General features: G+C 39.8%; 1 protein-coding gene across 2 annotated transcripts in view; it reads right to left on the bottom strand.

Annotated features, from left to right (window-relative positions):
* The window catches only part of cblb (Cbl proto-oncogene B, E3 ubiquitin protein ligase), a 59,769-nt gene that overhangs the window by 28,277 nt on the left and 11,834 nt on the right, over positions 1-19,658 (bottom strand). For both annotated transcript variants that reach the window (XM_046409948.1, XM_046409949.1), the window contains exon 4: positions 9,752-9,898. In XM_046409948.1, coding sequence (XP_046265904.1) covers positions 9,752-9,898 — 147 coding nt within the window. The remainder of the gene's footprint in view (positions 1-9,751; positions 9,899-19,658) is intronic.

The following is a 19,658-nucleotide window of genomic DNA, read 5'->3' as shown; positions in this document are numbered from 1 at the left end:
AGAAGGTATTGCAATAAAATATTTTGAATGGTTTGTACTGATATTGTTAGGATTTATCTCTTGGGGTTGGTTTCTACTCTTCATTGTTGTCCTTGCCTGTTGCCTGTGCTTCCTTCCTCTTTCCCCGTCTCTCGTCACCTCCAGTTTAATCAACAAATCTGGTTCAACGCGGGGTGGAGTGGACCGGTCTCATGTCAGCTGCTTACCTGCACACCTGCCTCTCATCTGCCTCCAATCAACCACCTCTTCCCACAGATATGTATGGACGGCTTTTCCTCTCCACCTTCGCCAGATTATCCTGTCTACGTTAGTGGTATTTTGTCAGCTCTCTCTTCACCTTTCAGCCTTTCAGATCATTTCATGTTTTTGAGACTAACCTTACTCTCTTCTGCTCAGGTTCGCTGGTCTCAGAAAAGAAAAGAGACACCACAAGGACAGAAAGATGGTAATGATGGTGAATGTCCCATGACCACAGAGCTGGGTACAACCCTTTAAATAGTAATCAAGGCTGTTAAACAAGCAAGCCAGTGATGACGGGACCATTGCTCTTTGGCTCAATGCATGGTCAACCACAGCTTTAATAATGATTTGCCAGCATACATTATGCTCACATACCCACTGTTATGTCTGACACTACCTTATTGGAACACACGCACATAGAGAATCATATAGTTAATTATGCTCGTTGGGATTTCAAGTCATGTGCTGAGATTAAACAATCAGGAAACTTGCATGAAGTCCCAGAAGCCTGAGCCAGAGTTGTGCAACCCTTTGTGAAACAAGCACCAAAACCTTACTCATCGCACTTTGGTGTGAAAACCCTGGCCTCCCACTGCTTGAGATCCACCAAAACCCCCGGGGATCCCCGGTCCCTTCCACTAATATCATGTAGGTAATAAAAACATTCCCGCTGCTCTTCCACACTTTTTCCCGTGTGCTGCTGTTACTGTCAGAGCTACTCCAGACATTTCCCTGTGACTTGGTCGCTAAAGGAAGTATCCAGTCCACGCTTGGTCAGCATTTATTGTTACTTCCTTTAACTCAGAGGCCACATGTGCAACTCGCTGGTCAAGCGGATGCAACGCTGTGTTTTGTTTTGTTTTTTATCTTTTTGTGTTTAACTGGAAACAGATAGCTGCAGAAGGATGAAGGAACTTTGTCAAAGAGACAAGGGATTACACCCTTTTCTCCAACTGTGTCAACCCCACTGCTGTCCCAAGGTCCGTTGAGGAATTCAGTGTGCCTGGATCTTTGCTTCTACGCATGCAACAGCCTTACATGTATCAAAGTCGGCTACACAGGAAATAAAAGAAGAATTTCATGAAATTGGAGTTTTGGCAGGTGAACTTTCAAAAAACACAGTTGAAGCGGTTCTTAAAGGACATAACATGAATTCAGATGGAGCCACACTGAAGTTAGTTACTGAGGCCCTCCAGAAAATCAGTCCTTTTAGTTGTCTTTCAGAGAGTGGTCCTCTTGGAACTGAATACAAAAGATTCTCATTTTATAAGGGAAAATTTTCTTCCTGACCTCCCTGAAGGAAGAACCCAACATGTTCTGGAAGAAGAAAGGTTAGCCGGAATTGAGGAGATGAAGAAGAGAAAAGTTGATATGAAAAAAGTCAATGAAATGATGGCCAGCACCTTCTCTCTGCAACGACATGAAATTGTGGAACAAGAGCCACCCATGGCAGAGGTGAAGACCAAGTGGCCAGTTCTGTTCATGGAGCAACATAGCCTCAGACCAACCCTACACTGAATAGCTGCGATTATTGTAAAGAGTGCTGTTATCCCTGCTGATTGACCAATATGATGCGTATGGCGCAGGCTACCTACCAACCCAAACTAAAGTTTGTCTTGTGTTTTCATTTTATTTCCTATAGATTGAAGCTGAATTCACTCGATTCACTTCAGCTGACCTGAGAGAGACCTTTTTTTTTCTGGGCTGAACCAACATCTGCCTTGATTACTGGAGCTGTACAGGGCCAGGGTCGCCAACCTTCCAGAGCTGAAAAATCTAACAAGGCTTGACGATGATGTAAGTACCTGTATATTAGCTTCAGATGCACCAAAGTCTCAGGCAGTAATACATTTTCACTATTAGTATTGAGAGTGCTTTTTCTGAGGGGGTGAACACACTGTTTAAGCTTGAGTTCAATTAATTGTAAAGAAACTCAAGGACAAGCTAGGCAGGTTGTTTAATGAAGGAAGAAGTCCTTTGAGTTTGTGTTTGGTGCTCTTGCTCTTTGGTGCTCTTCTTGTTTTTATACATGCAGGCAAGGCTTAATCAGAATTCTGCGGACCAGAATTTTGTTTCTGTTCATTTTAATTAAATTTTTATTTTGAAATACCTTTGTTTTTGCTTAGAATACTTCAAAATTGGTTGTGTCCCTTACATATAACTGAATAACAAGTGCACTCAGTCACACACACACACCGACATACAAAATTAACGTTGCAGAACATTACTGTTCTACACTGTAATGGTTAAATGCTCAGATACCACATTCTCAGTTGGGCATGTTTGAGCTTTTCCACAAAGTTGTAAGTCGACATTAGTCATGACTCTACACTGTGAAATGGACATTTTAGTTGTGTATGAATGTACTTCAGTTTAATACCTACTTAATGTTATTTTTAGTGGGATTTATTTGATTGATTTGAGTGAAATGTTTTTTATTTTTTTTTACATGCATCTGCAAACATGTAGGATAATGACAGAATTGAAAATAGGATAAGTAGATATTATGTGCACATTCTAGAGTGGGGATGTGCGGCGTTTCCCTTACCAAATTTTTCAGGAGCGGTTTATGAACCACAGGGGTCCAGGCTGTAACTGTAACTGGTATTGAGCACACATTAATACTCTTGCGCAAATTCACATCTTCCTTGCAATACTGCAATGTCACAACATAGCAGTGGTGAGTGTATATTCCAATACTATAAATGCTTCAAGCAATGTTCAAAAATACTGATATTCTTGACAAGATTAATGAAACCAGTTCATCACCATCTGGAATGTATTTATCACATGAAGATCTAACATAATTCAACAAAAATCAGTTAGGGTCAGAAGCAGGAGGAGTCAAGGTTGTCAGTGATTTTGTATATTGATGACACTGAACTAGCTAATCCTTTAGGCACAGCTAGAAAGACCCACAAACTTTGTGCAGTCTACTGTGTGCTTGCCAATATACCCAGTAAATACAGGTCCAGTCTGCATGTCATTAAGCTAGCTCTGCTATGCAAAGTACCTGACATACAGAGGTATGGCTATCACAGTGTTCTTTCTCCACTGCTGAAAGACTTCATCTGGCATCTAGGTCAGTGCATTAACAGCACAGTGTTGTATGTTGTAGCTGATAATTTGGCTGCCCATGGTCTTGCCAGGTTTATCCAGTGTTTCAGGGGAAACTATGTCTGCACATTCTGCTGTTGTACTGCACACCACATACAGTCCAGTGACATTTCTGAAGCAGAATTTAGTCTGAGAACAAAGGCCTGCCATGATTTTTATGTGCAGAATATTTTACAAGAAGAAAATGCATCTCACTTTGGTGCACATATGAGTGTTGGAATTGTATTATTTTGATCCCATTACTGGTTTCCCACGACATACTTCCCTTCTTGTTTTAGGGTGTTGTGCCAGTTGAGTTGGTTTTGTGCATGAAAAACATTATCCATTAAAAATTAAAATGAATTAAGAATTGAGTTTTGAAGAGTATAACATTGTGCTAGTCATCAGACTTTGTATCTTTTGTTGCTCAAGAACTCATTGTTCATAACAGTCATAATATGTATACCCTAGAGTTTTTGAAAAGATCTGTGACTTGTTTTATATAAAGATACACATGGTATATTGTTGAAAAGAACAGATATGCAACTGTCTTTAAAAACCTGCAGGCCATTTCGTTAGGCCTTAGCAATGTTTGTATACATATATTATATAGTTTTTTTGTTTTTCTATAAATTATTTGTTCATACTTAGATTGTCTTTCTGTGTGTGCTCTTAATGTCAATTCAAAAAATGTTTTCATGTTTTCATTAAGTTTTCAAATCTATTTTGAGTTGAAATTAAGCAAAAAAATTAATTACACTGGAACTTATAAAGCTTAATTCAAACTAAATAAATTAAGTTAGCATTCAGTAAACTAATTTCTTACAGAGAAATAAAACATTTTAATTTTAAGATAACCAAAGTCTTCAAAGTTAGCTGTACATGAATATTCTTTGCACAGTAGAAACAAAAACAACTAGTTAAGTCTAAGAAGAAAACCTTCATTTGTCCCTCAAAGGGGAAATTCCAGCGTTACAACAGCAGAGTACAAGAACAGCACTGGAGTACAGGATCAGAAAATTTTAAGATAATAAAACTATAATAAATATAAATGAGACTCATGGTCTCATGATGTTAATTTAGACAGGACCCCTTTGTCCCCCACCTCCTGCACTCCAGAGGACAGCCCAGGACCGAGCTGGACTTCTTGATGATCTTGTCCAGCATCTTCCTCTCCCACTCTGTGATGCTGTTGCTCCAGCAGACCACACCATACATGACGGCGGATGCCACCACAGAGTCACAGAAGGTCTTCAGGAGTGGCCCCCTCACTCCAAAAGACCGCAGTCTCCTCAGGGGGTAGAGCCTACTTTGTTCCTTCCAGCACAGGGCGTCCGTGTTGTGAGTCCAGTTCAGTTTGTGATTTTAGAGTCCACTCGCTCAATGTCTGTTTCCTCAATGTCTCCCGGGGCAAGGGCAGTAGGCTGGCATCTGTGGAAGTCCACCACCATCTCCTTGGGCTTCCTAGGTGGTTCTGCTGACACCAGTCCATAAAGTCCTACGTCAGTCCCCTGTACTCTGCGCCATCGTCATCGGTGATGAGGCCGACAAGCGCAGAGTCATCCGAGAACTTCTGCAAGACACAGCCCTCCGTCTTGGGTATTTATTCTTTCTGAATGCACATCTTTCCCTTCTCCTTGCAGGCTTTGCACCCTCTATATCCTGTTTGCTGCTGTAACACTGTAATTTCCCAGTTATGGGACTAATAAAGGATTATCTTATCTTGTGTCTGAAGTCTGCAGTGTAGAGGGAGAAGACGAAAGGGGCCAGGATTGTGCCCTGCGGAGCCCCCACACTGCGGTTATGGAGGTCAGACACACAGTTCCAGGCTCCCACAAACTGGGGCCGGTTTGTGAGGTAGTCCAGGATTAAACTAACTTGTCGCATTTTACAGTGTTTGTTAAATGCTGCACAGCTTGTTAATTGCTCGATGTTTTGTTTACAATCTGCATTTGTGCTCTTTCTACATCGTGAGTGTTTTTCTCTATGAGTACAGTTGCTTGTGTTGTTGCTTTAGTGTAGTTCACGACTATGACTATTTCGGACACCATAGTTTTCTCTGGACCCCTACCCAATCTGACCTGATGTATAGCCGCATGTCATCATTCAATCGCTTGCTGTCGAGGTGGTGTCCAGCAAATAATGTGGGCTTTGTAGATAATTGGCAGACCTTCTGGGGAAGACCTGGTCTCATTAGGAGAGACGGCATTCATCCCACTTTGGATGGAGCAGCTCTCATATTTAAAAATCTGACTGAATTTCTCATTAAACCAAAACCATCACAACTCAGAGTTGAGACCAGGAGGCAGGAGTTGCAGTCCTACACGCCTCTCTGTGTTTCCATTAGCACAGCTACCCACCCAAAATTCCAGAGACTGTGTCTGTCCCCTGACCACCTAAATTAATTAATTCAGATACAGATTAGATACACCTAAAAATCTAATAAAGATCAACACCAACACCTCCAGAGCTACAACAAATAGGAGAATTAAATGTGGACTTTTAAACGTTAGATCTCTATCATCTAAAGCTGTACTAGTACTAGTACTGTACTACTTAGATTATAATATAGATTTATTTTGTCAAACCGAAACCTGGCTTTGGCCAGAAGAATATGTCAGCCTAAATGAATCCACTCCCCAGAGTCATATTAATACTCACATTCCTCGAGACACTGGCCGAGGAGGTGGAGTAGCAGCCATTTTTGACCCAAACCTATCATTCCGTCTAAAGCCTCAAGTCAACTACCATTCATTCGAAAGCCTTATTCTTAGTCTCTCAAACTCAACCTGGAAAACAGTACAGCACACAACAGTACCAATTTTGATTGTTGTAGTGTAACGTGCTCCTGGCCCACACAATTTCTACTTGAATTTTCAGAGTTTCTATCAAGTCTAGTCTAAAGTAATTATTATGGGCGATTTAAATATCCATGTGGACAATGATAATGACAGCCGTTGCTAGAGTTGGGTGGTATCCAAATTTTTTCTCTTTTATCTGACCATACCAACTTTTGAATTTGTATTACTTGACAACATACCACCAAGAAAAAACTCCTATACTAGATTCTTGTCTGATAGTGCTGTGACTAAATTTAAGGAAGCAATTGTATTGTTATTTACTTCAGTATCATGTTCCAGTACTGCAGAACATTACAATACTAAAGAAAAGCCTTATGCGAGTTGCACTCCCTCTCAAATCGACCATTATGTGGACAGTGCTGCAAGTTCATTAAGGACAACAATCGCCTCTATTGCCTTGCTAAAAAAGAAACACATAAAGCAAGGCATAATACTGAGGTTCGCATATTAAAGCAAAACATGCAAAAACTTGAAAGGAAATGGCATTCCTATAAACTCACAGAATCTTAGTCAATCTGGCAAGACAGTCTTAGATCATATAGGAAGGCTCTACGGACTGTGAGGGCAGCCTATTACTCAAACCTAATTGGGGATAGCAAGCATAGCTCCAGGTTTCTGTTCAGCACTGTAGCCAGGCTGACAGAGAGCCATAGTGCTATGGAGCCTTGTATCCCTGTAACCACCAGCAGCAATGACTTTTTGACCTTTTTTAACGACAATTTTAATCATGAGAGACAAAATTCAACACCTACTGACCTCATCTGGTACTGATCTAGAAGAAGAGAACAGTAGCCAATCAGCTAAATGAATTTCTTTATAGTAATAGCTTATTTGAGGATTTTCAATCTGGCTTTAGAGCTCATCATAGCACAGAGACGGCATTGGTCAAAGTCACAACTGACCTCCTCCTGGCATCAGACAAAGGACCTTCATTATTACACAGATTGGAACACCTAAGTGGCATTAAAGGAACTGGATTAAGCTGTTTTTTTTAATCAGATCGATCTCAATTTGTTCATGTTGATGAGGCATCAACATCACTAAAGTTAGTAAGTTGGTATATTCCTACTTCTAAATTCGGACAAAACGGAAGGTATTGTTCTGGGCCCTAAACACCTGAGAAACAAATTATCCAATGATACAGCAACACTAGATGGCTTAGCCTTGGCCTCAAGCTCCACTGTAAGGAATCTAGGAGTTATTTTGGATCAGGACATAACACTAACTCACACATAAGACACATTTTAAAGACTGTATTCTTTCAGTCAGACAGAAGCAGAAAAATTAGTCCATGAATTTATAACTTCCATACCATTATGTTCCCAAGATGCAGGGCTACTTTTGGTTCCAAGAATCCAAAAAGCAGATGGGGAACCAGAGCCTTAGTTATCAAGCTCCTCTGCTGTGGAACCATCTTCCGGTTTCGGTCCAGGAGGCGGACACCCTCTCTACATTTAAGAGTAGACTAAAAACTTTCCTCTTTGATAAAGCTTATAGTTAGGGCTGGCCTAGCTGGCCCCTAGTTATGCTGCTATAGGGTTAGACTGCCGGGGGTCCTCCCATGACACGCTAAGCTCTCTCTTCCTCTCTTTCTGCACACATTTATGTCCCATTAATGCATCTTACTAACTCAATTTCTTCCCTGGAGTCCTTGTGCTTTCTCGTCTCGCAGGTTCCCATGAATTGTGGTTGGACCTCTTGCTGTAGTCCTGCTTGAAATCTACTATGCTTACTACTGTTAAGTCATAATTTATTTTAATTCTCTTACTACTCTGTACAGCTACTACCATTATTATTCTTACTAATATTGTTATCATAATCACCATATTACCTTCTGTAGACTTCATCATTATTATTTATAGCTCCAATACTTCTGGTATTATTGCTGTTGCTATGCATCTCTGTTTGTGTTCCTTCTCTGGTGTCAGTGTCATACTACACATTTTTAATTTACACAGAGCTCATTGATCTGAGAAAGACCATGTGATATGTATAATAGAGTGGTCTCATTCACTGAAGCTAACTATGGTGAATCTGAGACAACCATAATTGAATGATTTAGTATGTCCTTGAGTGGGTGGTAATTCGTGGAACTGTTCACAACTGTGGCAACTTCTTGCAGGGTACAGGTACAGCACACATTCTTTCCACCTGACCAGAATGCAGTTTCTAACAATTTGCTAACAAATTACATTGTGATCGTTAGCAGAGTCACATTGTCTCAGGAAAGAAGCTTGTCTGAATTTGTGCTTCTGTTAGTGATTTGACTAAAATACAAATACAACTGTGAGTTTACCTTCTGAGACATGAGACTGTACAAAATATCACTGTCCATCATCATGAATCATACATCAAAAAACAAAGAAGTTTTTTGATGGAGGATAGGATCGCAATTTTTCAAGCCTGTCTTAATACAGTAGTCAAGTACTCATACGAACATTAGTAATTGAGCTCTTAATGTCCAGTATCAGGAGGTAAACAAAGTCTGTTTCAATGTTCATATGGGCAACATATTAATATTTAAGGACAGATTGAAAAAACTGAACCCATCCCTTTACAGGTTCCCACTTTCTGAAAACCTTTCTCAAGACTGATCAGAGCTGATGCAGGGTACACCTTTGCCTCTGGTTCATTAGTTAGTGGCTGCATTCTCAACACTACCCCTATGTGCACTTCTTAAAATATGACATGACTAAGAAAGCTGCCATTTTGTTTATTTGTGGTGTTACTTTTCTATTGTTCACTACATTTAATTTTTTTAATTGCTCTCATTTAGTCTCCTTAAGGTAACAGACATACTTAAATAAAAGAGATACTATGTTTTATTTGTTAAGTGTTCTGGGTATCCCAATATTGTGAATCCATTAAGTTAATGCAGAAAGTGTTCCCCTACTTACAGAATTCAACAAATAAATATAGGACTCTTCCTGTGCTTTTATTTCATCGGCAAAATACAACTGATAGGCTAGGCTACTACTACTCACAGAATTTAGTCTGCATTTGGTAACAAGAATAAAAACAGACAAATCTAAATTTAGAACATTGTGCCAAACTTAAATTGTATATAAAAATAAAGTCTTCCTTGATAGGCGAGGCAAAATACCAAAGGTATCTGTAAAACTAAAATACCGTTTTTGAACCCATAAAAACTAGAAAAATGTGACAGGGTACTGACAATGCAGACTGAGACGGAGCAGGTTCACACAATCAGAGAGCGCTCATGACCTTGTCTCAGCAGTGCATGCTAGTTAATCAAAAAGTGGTCCAACACAACAGCTGCTCTCAGATGTGTGTCTGTGTATGTGTGTGTAGGCAGTGCTCAGTGTGACAGTCTGACACTGTCTTGGAGTTTCTCCACCATCAGGGCATCTCTCCCTCATGTCATGATATTGAGAAACAGCATGTCTTTGAACCATCCATAGAGATTAAACACTGACATCACAAAGATCTTGAAAGCACATTTTCCTTCTCACAGACTGAAATCTTGATCCACCAGAAAGGGGAGCATCAATTCAAGGCCGCAAAAGAAGAAACCAAGATGAAGTGAAGCTTACTTTTCTCCAAAAAATTTCCTCCAGAAGTCAGCGGCATCAGCTTTGGTGATCCTGAAAGTGTCTCCCTGGAACTGTCCTCCAGGGAAGATGGCTTTGATTTCAGCCAGCATGTGGCTGAAGATCAGGGAGAGCTTGGTCAGGTTCCTCCTGCAGAGAGAAGGCCAGCAGAGAGAGGAAACAGTTAATGCACTTTTATAGCCTCAAATGCTCTATCATATGGAAATTATTTGACCTTGAATTACAGACATATTTGTAGATTTTGACTTCAGATTTACTGATGCTGGTATGTGGAAGTTGGTCATTCTGATACTGGCACAACTCGCAAAGTACATAGATAATTTACATAAAGAAATCTAAAAAAACAAAACAAATAAACCCTAAAAAATGTCTCAAAAGTTTAGAAAATGAATCACAAAACAAACAATGGATGATAACTGTAATACATCTTACATCACATCTGACACATGATACATAAAACTGAATGAAAACAAACTGCTACATCACTGAAAATGTGTTGTAAATTACACAATGTGAGAAAGCTCACACTTGTTACATTCACAGATAATGAATGAAAAATACAAAGCCAAAGCCAAATTTTATCATTTTCCAGACTGCAAAGTTGCTTTGGCAATTTTAAAATCTAAAGTCGTTGTCATACAGCTGATTGTATCTACTTGATGCTGATTGTTTCAGATCATTTTTAACAACAGTTACACCTTGTTAATTGTTCAGCACAATCCAAAATGTTAGATAACGTATATGTATATGTGAAGGTCAAACTTGCTTAATTTCTTACTGTACACAATAACAATTTAGTTTGTGTGGACAGGCACCATTCTTTGTTAAAGCCAAAAAACAGACAATAAGCATTTGAATGTGAGATGACAGGGTGTAAAATCACTGAAGCGCTGACTCTGTCAATGCACAGGACCTTTGCACTATTCTTCTTGCACTATTAAGTTGATTCATTTTTTCTGACATTTGTGGAAAGTATTTGGCTTTAATGTGAACATTTAACTTTGCAATACGCCTACACCCTGTGCTTGATTACACAGTATTATTATCACTACAGGAGAACTAGAAGCCGTAATACAAATCCAACACCATATTACATTATATGATACTGTAATATATAATAGTAATACCACATATAAAAATAATTATATATAACTAATGATTAGTTGGCCAGCACTATCACCACAAAGCAAGAGGGTCCCGGGTTCGAGTCCGGGTCTGGCCCCTTCTGTGCGGAGTTTGCCTGTTGTGCCTGTGCCTGTGTGGGTATTCCTCAGGGTATTCCAGCTTCCTCCCACAGTCCCCAAAAACATGCACATTAGGTTAATTGGCTACTCTACATAGTGAATGTGTGTGATTGTCTGTTTTTGTGTCTCAGTCCTGGTGACCAGTTCAGGGTGTACCCCATTGTCAGCAGGACAGGCTCCAGTCCCCACACGATCCTGCACCGATAAAGCTGGTAAAGCTTTCATTGTTATTTACTGTTTTTTTTTTTAAACAGTTTTATAGAAATACAACTGTAGCCTACACACAAGGACTTATTAGATGTGACAAGGGGCTAACAGTCAGACATTCACTGAATCTTAAACAGGTATGTGTTAATTTGCTCATTCCGCCTACATCTCACAAACAGTCACAACTTCTGTTTGTCAACAAATGGTCTGCGGAAACATAGTCTGAGTGTGATATATGTAATGTTCATAGATACATGTGCTCCAAGTGCAATGAGTGAATACATGCATACGCCTAGTTAAGTCTGATAGGCTGATGTCAGTTTAATTTAGCAATAAATGCTGAATTAACAGAAAAGACAAATTCAGTGTGTGTATGTAAAAATATATATGCTGTCAATAAAGCTGATTCCTCTTCTTCTTATGATTTGTATAAATGTTCTTGAATTTTGCATGCCAGGTACAAACACACTGCCAGTTACTTTTGCCCAAATGCAAATGTTGCCAGTAATGATGCTGTGGTATAATCTCATCTTCTGTGTTACTGTGTGGCAGGTCTTTGATGTTATATTCTCCATACTGAAGTGCCAATTGATGCAGTGCAACCATGTAAAATGATACCCACATGCAGTGTGGTTAGGGTCTTGCTCTTCTGCTTTGACAACATTCCTTATAATTTGCTAAATTGAAGTTAATTATCAGTGAGTTCTGGGAAAAATCTGACCTTCAGTGGGTCTGGTATGATTCTTGTGTCTCACATTTAAAGAAACAAAAATACTCACTCGACTTACTTAAATTAAGTGTAGTGTCTTCTAAAGCATGCATGTAAAGTAAGAACTAAAACAAAAAGCAATCTCAAGACATGTTAGAAAGCTAAACCCAACCAGGAAAGCTGATTAATCCTTTATGATGAATACTGTACTTTTTGCTCCTAGATTCAAATATTCAAGGAATTGCAACCTGTGTGCTGAACAACTGAGGCTGAGCAAAGGCAAAATACTGCATGGGCAGTTCCCTAAATCAAGTAATGTTATAGTTTAAAAAAGTCCCCTGTAAAGTTGTTTTTTAAACAGGTGCATGCGCTTCTGATTCAGTTACTTGAATAAAGCCAAACAACAGCACCAACACACTTTGTTTTTTATTTATTTACACTATATAGACAAAAGTCTTGGGAGAAGGCTGTTTTCGGGGGTTGGGCTCGGCCCCTTATTTCCAGTGGAGGGAAATCTTAATGCTTCAGCATACCAAGACATTCTGCACAATGCTATGCTTCTTACTTTGTGGAAAATTTGAGGAAGGTCCTTTTCTGTTCGAGCATGATTGTGCCTGCGCAAAGCAAGGTCCATAAAGACATGGTTGGATCAGTTTGGTATGGAAGAACCTGATTGACCCACACAGAGTCCTGACTTCAACCCCATCCAACACCTGCAGAAACTGAGACTGTTAGGCCTTTTCATACAACATCAGTGCCTGACCTCACAAATGCTCTACTCCATGAATGGGTAAAAATTACCCCAGAAATGCACTAAAATCTTGTGGAATGCCTTCCCAGGAGAGTGGAAGCTGTTATAGCTGCAAAACGGTCTAAGAACTTAGAATGCAATATCATTAAAGTCCCTATTCATGTAATGGCTAATTCCCAATACTTTTGTACATATAATTTATTTATTTATTTGTTTATCTGTCTGTCGTGGGTGCTGCTGTGAATCTCACTTTTTCTTAACAGAAAGTACCAGCTATCACTAATGCTTCCTTTATAAAAACTGAAATGACATTAGCCTGATCTTGGATATACATAGGACAATTGTTACAACTTTAAGAAATCGAGGAAAAGAAATTATAAAAGATATGATAGCAAAAACAGGAAGAACTACTTCTGACAACTTTGGGAAAATTGAAGCTGAACAGACGTTCCATCAGGAAGAATGTCTTCATGCTGACTCTATTTACAGTCTCACTCTTTTTTTCCTGCTTACAACTCAATCAGCTGACTGAGGAGTGTTCTTTCAATTAAATTAGATTTTGCTCCAACCTCTGAGCAACCAAGCCTCACATTTTAAAACTGTTCCTTTATTGCTGCTGCCATTTTTTATTTCAGTGTTGAAGTCCCAAACAATTCTTATTAATTGTTCCAATGAAGGGCGGCACAGTGGTGCAGTGGTTAGCACTGTTGCCTCATAGCAAGAGGGCTCCAGGTTCGAATCCCGGTCTGTGTCTATGTGGAGTTTGCATGTTCTCCCTGTGCCTGCGTGGGTTTTCTCCGGGTTCTCCGTCTTCCTCCCACAATACCAAAAACATGCACGTTAGGTTAACTGGCTACTCTACATTACCCCTAGGTGTGAGTGTGAGTGTGAGAGTGTGGGGTTGTCTGTCTTTGTGTGTTGGCCCTGCAATTGACTGGCGACCAGTTCAGGGTGAACCCCGCCTCTCCCCCGTAGTCAGCTGGGATAGGCTCCAGCTCCCCTGCGACCCTGACGGATAAGCAGTATAGAAGATGGATGGATGGATGTTCCAATGAACAACAAAAGCAGCTTAGGAAAAGTCTGAGGATGCTGGAAAAAAGCACAATAGGATATGGCTGTCTTATATTATTAGCTTATTTATCTTAACTAAAAGCTAATCTTCATTTGCTTTGAAATTGTGTGAGAGCTCTGTGCTTGGTGATTTCTTCAGTGCTAGTTTCTTCACTGTAGAGTGCTGAGAAGCTTGTTAAGGCCAAAGTGTGCCTGAGGCAATTAAGTCCAAAAAAATTGTCGTACTTGGACTGCATGTGAATCTCTACATAATAAGAAATGTTGATGAGAAGGCAAGACGAAGCTTTCTGGTCTTCTGCTATGGAGCTAGGTAATGCTGAGCATATATGACTGATGACATGATTTCCCAGCCTGAGGTGCAGAAAGCAAACAAAGATTCATGACGAGATGAAACTATTTTAAAATGCTGCAGAGTAAAGTTGCACAAATCCAGCTAATCAAGCCAGCGAAGCTGTCAATATTATTTAACTAGACAGTCAATCAAGAGCAAATTATTTATTGTTTAATTGTTTTTTGTCTTTTTTAAAGTAAAAATGTCAAATATTTGTTGGTTCCAGCAACTTAAATGTAAGGATTCGCTGCTTTGTCATTCATGACAGCAAATAAAAAATCTCTGGGTTACAGACTAATAGCTGAGAAAAACAGAGCTAGCTGAAGACATCACTTTGGCCACTGAGAATTTGTGATGCTGCGAATTTTTGTGACCATTTTTCTGCCACTTTATAGACTTAACAACTAATGGATTAATTGTTAAAATAACTGACAGATTAGTCAATAATGAAAATAATTTAGATTAGAAAAATTACATTAGAGTTAGCCTTAGTTGCTGTCACTCATCTTGTAAGCTGGAAGGTGCCTGGTTTTAGAGAAGGGACAGTATGTGTCTGGATGCTGGACGCCAAGTTAGTTTGGCAATCCAACGGAGGAATATTCACCTTGTAAATTTGTAAGCATGGGTGTACCCTCTATGGAAAGGTTAACTTTTCAAAAGAAGACATGCTTATTTTCTTCCACATGAAATACCAAGCAATAGAGCACCCATTTGACATAGAGCTGACATTAATCTCATGCTGGTAAAATTTTATAGATGATACTGACACTCTGTACTCCCTAGTTACAGTGCAACGTAACAATGGGGTTTAATCTTTAACTTACCTACAATTCACTATGTCAAATAAATTCATTTAATTACTCTTAAAGACTGCTGTGTACTTTCCGTCCTTGAACATGCACCGTTTCCGCATGTGGTGTACTCAACATAGCTAACAACAGTATGACTCTACTCATGACTGTGAGTGCAAGAAGCAGAAGCCATTTAGACTGAAAAGACAAACTGACTCCAGTTCCTTCACCAGCACACACCAGATGTCCTCATACAACTGACTAGTTGTCAAATAATGCAGTTTTTCATGTATTACAACTGAAGATTAGTGAAAGGAATGAAGTGAAGAGGGGATGAGCGGTTTAAAATGGATAAGTGATAATTATTGTTCTGTGCCTTGGTGGTAGTGTGTGTGTGTGTGCGTGCGTGTGTGTGTGTGTGTGTGTGTGTGTGTGTGTGTGTGTGTGTGTGTGTGTGTGCACTAACAAAGCCAAGCCTGTCTCAGTAATTTCATGCTCATGCTTTCACGCTCTCCAGTCACCATTAGGCCTCTAATCAGTTGAGAACCAGCCAAAAAATGCTCTACTGGGATGCAGAGGAAAAGGCTGTAGATGCTTACACAATGTTTGTGATTTGAATTCAGTTTCCTTGATGTGGAGGAGGGCTCAGCTCTGAAACACCCCCAAGCAAACAGAAAAATAGCATGAATTTTGACCTGTATGATGTATTTTCAGTCATTTTCTTACATAATATTTCTCTTTGCTGATTGCATCATGAGATTGCACTGCAGACTGAAAATGAGATATACACCATATAGACAAAGTATTGGGACACCTGACCATTACACCCATAGCTTTGCAGCTATAACAGCTTCCACTCTTCTGGGAAGGCTTTCCACAAGATTTTGCAGAGTTTCTGTGAGAATTTTTGCCCATTCATGGAGAAGAGCATTTGTGAGGCCAGGCACTGATACTGGACAAAAAGGCCTGGCTCGCATTCCAGTGTTTGATGGGTTCTGAGAGCTGAGCTCTATGCGGGCCAGTCACACCAAACTGATCCAACCATGTATTTATGGACCTTGCTTTGTGCACTGGGGCACAATCATGCTGGAACAGAAAAAGGCCTTCCCCAAACTGCTGCCACAAAGTTGGAAGCATAGCATTGTCCAAAATGTCTTGGTATGCTGAAGAGTGAAGGGAAATCTGAATGCTTCAGCATACCTAGCCCAAACCCTGAAAAACAGCCCCATGCCAATACTTTTATCCATATAGTGTATTTTCTAGCATCGTGAACACAAAGTGCAGGGCAGTCTGTGTGTTCATATTGTTAGCAGTAACATTCTATATGGTTTGGTTTGTTAGTCTTCCTCGTGTGGTCTTGCCCCGCCCTGTGACATTAGACTGATTATGTAATCTTAATATCTCAACAACAAAGACAGAAACTTGCTTATACTGACCTATAGGATGTCATATCATAGTTGTGGTGACACCTGCACAAGTATATTGTGGCTTAACCGCCCAATATTGCTATTCCTACTGCTTTCCTGTCACCAGAATGATAGCACTATCAATTTTCCCAATCTCTTGTTCCTCTAGTTCACATCACAAACATTTGAGTCACAATGAAAGATGTCTTAAAATAATGACTTGACAGTTAATCAATAGTGATATATTTGCACTATACAAATATACTAGAAACTGTTTTCTTTTCATGACACTTTCAATTTACTAGAATCTGTCCCATTTAATAATCAGCAAGTTCATTTTTTTTTCACCATGACTATCATTATCATCATCATCAGGTCCTCATGTACATCAAAACTGAATCACAAACTGCAACAATTCTGTCATATGGGTGACAAAGTGATGCCAAGATGAAGACAATGACAGTGTTTCTAGATCCCAGGACAAGAGAAAGAGGGGACAAGATTAGAGATAGCTATGGCTATGAGGTCTGGACATTTAAGGTCACAGCTGGGGTATATGGGGGAGGATTTGTGCATTAGTACAAGATATAGATCTGAATAAAGCTGCCCAGAAACATGCCCAGAAGAGGCCAGTCTTGTTTTTCCATGTGTCTATCTGTGTATGGGTGTGTTTGTGCACTAACAGCAAAGGGTTAGGAGTGGCCATGAGGAAACGTAATGGCTTCACAAAGGGACTATCAGACAGATGAGATGTCTGTCAGATTTACATGCTGCTACTGCTAGGCTAGGATGGACACTGGCAGTCAAACAAACAGCTGCAATGAGGGTGAAGATTACAGGGTGAGGAGGAGGAGAAGTGGTGAATTGGAAGGGTGGTAGAAGGGCACTCAGTCAGTTGAGCTGCTGATTTGTTTCTTCTTGCTATTAGCATCTATTATTCACGCAAATCATTTGCCGCAGAAAAGAGCAACAGGACACATCCATTAGGACAGAGAGACAGAAGAGGGAAAATAAGCTCTTAAGAGCAATTCATTTGAAACAAAGAGAAAAACAATTGAGTCCATCAATCAAGAGCAATAAAAGGAAAAGTGAAGAATGAGGCAAAATACAAAACCATAAGAGTCTGTCTTTGTGATGATTTTCTGTCTGAGCTCATCCCTTCTGATTCAGAAGCTCTCATTGTGTAATGGAAGGGTGAGGAGGTGGAAATAACAAATCACTCCTCTCTAGAAATAGAGATCTACAGTAGGGAACATTCAATTATAATTAAAATACTGGCTAAAGGTGAGAGTTTGATAGAAAACCCTATGGAAAAATAGCAGTTTCCTAACTTTGATTAGACTTAATGACCTAAAGATCCCTCCCAGACATGTTTTAAGATATAAAATACGCTGACTAATAAATTGTGTCTGATATAGTTTTTCCTAAAAATAAATAAATAAATAAAAAATTCAATGATCTTGTTAAAATCCTTAAATAACATGCACTCAGTGGTCAATTCAGTGTATGTACAAAGGAGGCTTCAAGTCTCCATATCACACTTTTGTAAGCTGAATAAAGGACAAAGCCGTGCATGGTCTGGCACCATCATATATCACTGATCATATATCAGCCCTCTAGGGTGCTGCGTCCCTTAGATTCAGACTTACTGGTAATACCACGAATCTCCAAATGTAAATATGGAGCCAGGGCCTTCAGTTATCAAGCTCCTCTTCTGTGGAACCAATTACCAGCCTCAGTTTGGGCGGCAGACACCCTCTCTATGTTTAAGAGTAGACTTAAAACCCTCCTTTTTGACAAAGCCTATAGTTAGACCAACCTCTAGTTATGCTGCTATAGGTTTAGATTGCTGGGGGAGATCCTTAGACACCAAGCTTTCAGAGAAGGGGGATTCACTCATCATGTCCCATCACCGCTACAGTACTAACTCGTCCTCTCCCCCAGAGCTCTTGTGCTCCATCTTTCCTTAGCACTTCCAGAGCATGTTGCTGGATCCAGAATCTCCTACCCCGCCCTCCTGAGGCCTGGTAACGCTGCTGGATCCTAAGCCCTCTATGGCCCTGCCTACTGCACTGAGAGTGCTGCTGGATCCAGAACCCTCTCCATGGCTCTGCCTTGATCCTGCTGCTCCTGCTCTGCACTGTTCTCTCTATCCTCCCTGTCTGTCCTCTCTCCATCTCCCTGTCTCTCCTCTCACCCCCTCCTGTCTCTCCTCTCCCCCCTCTCCCTCCAGCCGGTCCCAGCAGATGGCCTTCTATACTGAGTCTGGTTCTGCTCGAGGTTTCTGTCTGTTAAAAGGAAGTTTTTCCTCACCACTGTTGCCATATGCTTATTCAGTGTGGGGTTTTGCCCTGGGACCTGTTTGGTCTCTGTTTTTCTTCTTCTTTTTTGTTTGTTGAATGAGTTGCATGTAACCTATAAAGTGTCTTGAGATAACCCTGTTATTAATTGGCACTTTAAATAAAATTGAACTGAATTGAATTGACAAGTTGTGATGCTAATCATGCCTGGATTTTCAATTAGCACAGAAAAATGTTCCACTTTAAACAGATGAATGTTAAAACAACATTCTAGTGTCGAACTCTGCACATGCATCATTCTGCACAATGAAGTTCAAATATTTGTCTATAGGAACAAAAAGATTGGAGGGAAAGTTTAATATACTTTTACTTTAATATAATATTAATATTACAATATAATATGTTCTTACGTTCTATGTATGCACCAACCACCAAGACAAATTCCTAGTAATGTGAACCCTCTTCACTTACAATGGCAATAAAGATGATTCTGATTCTGATTCTGGTTTTGGTATAAATTAATAAAATGATTATGAAGGCCTATGGTTTAACAACATACAGTATGAGTAAAACATCATCAAACTATTTAGCAGAAATATAAAAAAAAACATGGGCTTGGGTGTGGATAAGGTCCATACTGTAGTTTAGTGTTAGCGTTAGTGTCCCTTTGTTATACAACTTGTGAGATGCATGATATCCTATGATCTAAGCCACATAAAAGATAAGTATGTGATGTTGGTGCATCATTTGATTAAACATGCCTAAACATGTCTAAACCTATTAAACATGCACTAAATTTTCAAACAAAACAGGAACCAGGACACATCTGGTAGCAAAAAAGTCCCTGTGCTTTCTTGTCCCGCAGATTCCTATCGATCATGACTGGACCTCCTGCTGCGGTCCTGCTGTCGTCCTGCTCAAAACCTACTGCAATTACTACTGTTTAGTCATAATCTGATTTAAATCTGTTACGACTCAGTACAGCTACTACCATTATTGTTACTACTATTGTTATCAAAATCACCATAATACCTTCTGTACACTTCATTGTCATTATCATTATCTACATTTCCGATACT

Source organism: Scatophagus argus, chromosome 14, assembly GCF_020382885.2.
Source record: "Scatophagus argus isolate fScaArg1 chromosome 14, fScaArg1.pri, whole genome shotgun sequence".
NCBI lineage: Eukaryota > Metazoa > Chordata > Actinopteri > Scatophagidae > Scatophagus > Scatophagus argus.
This window is presented reverse-complemented; position numbering and strand designations above follow the sequence as displayed.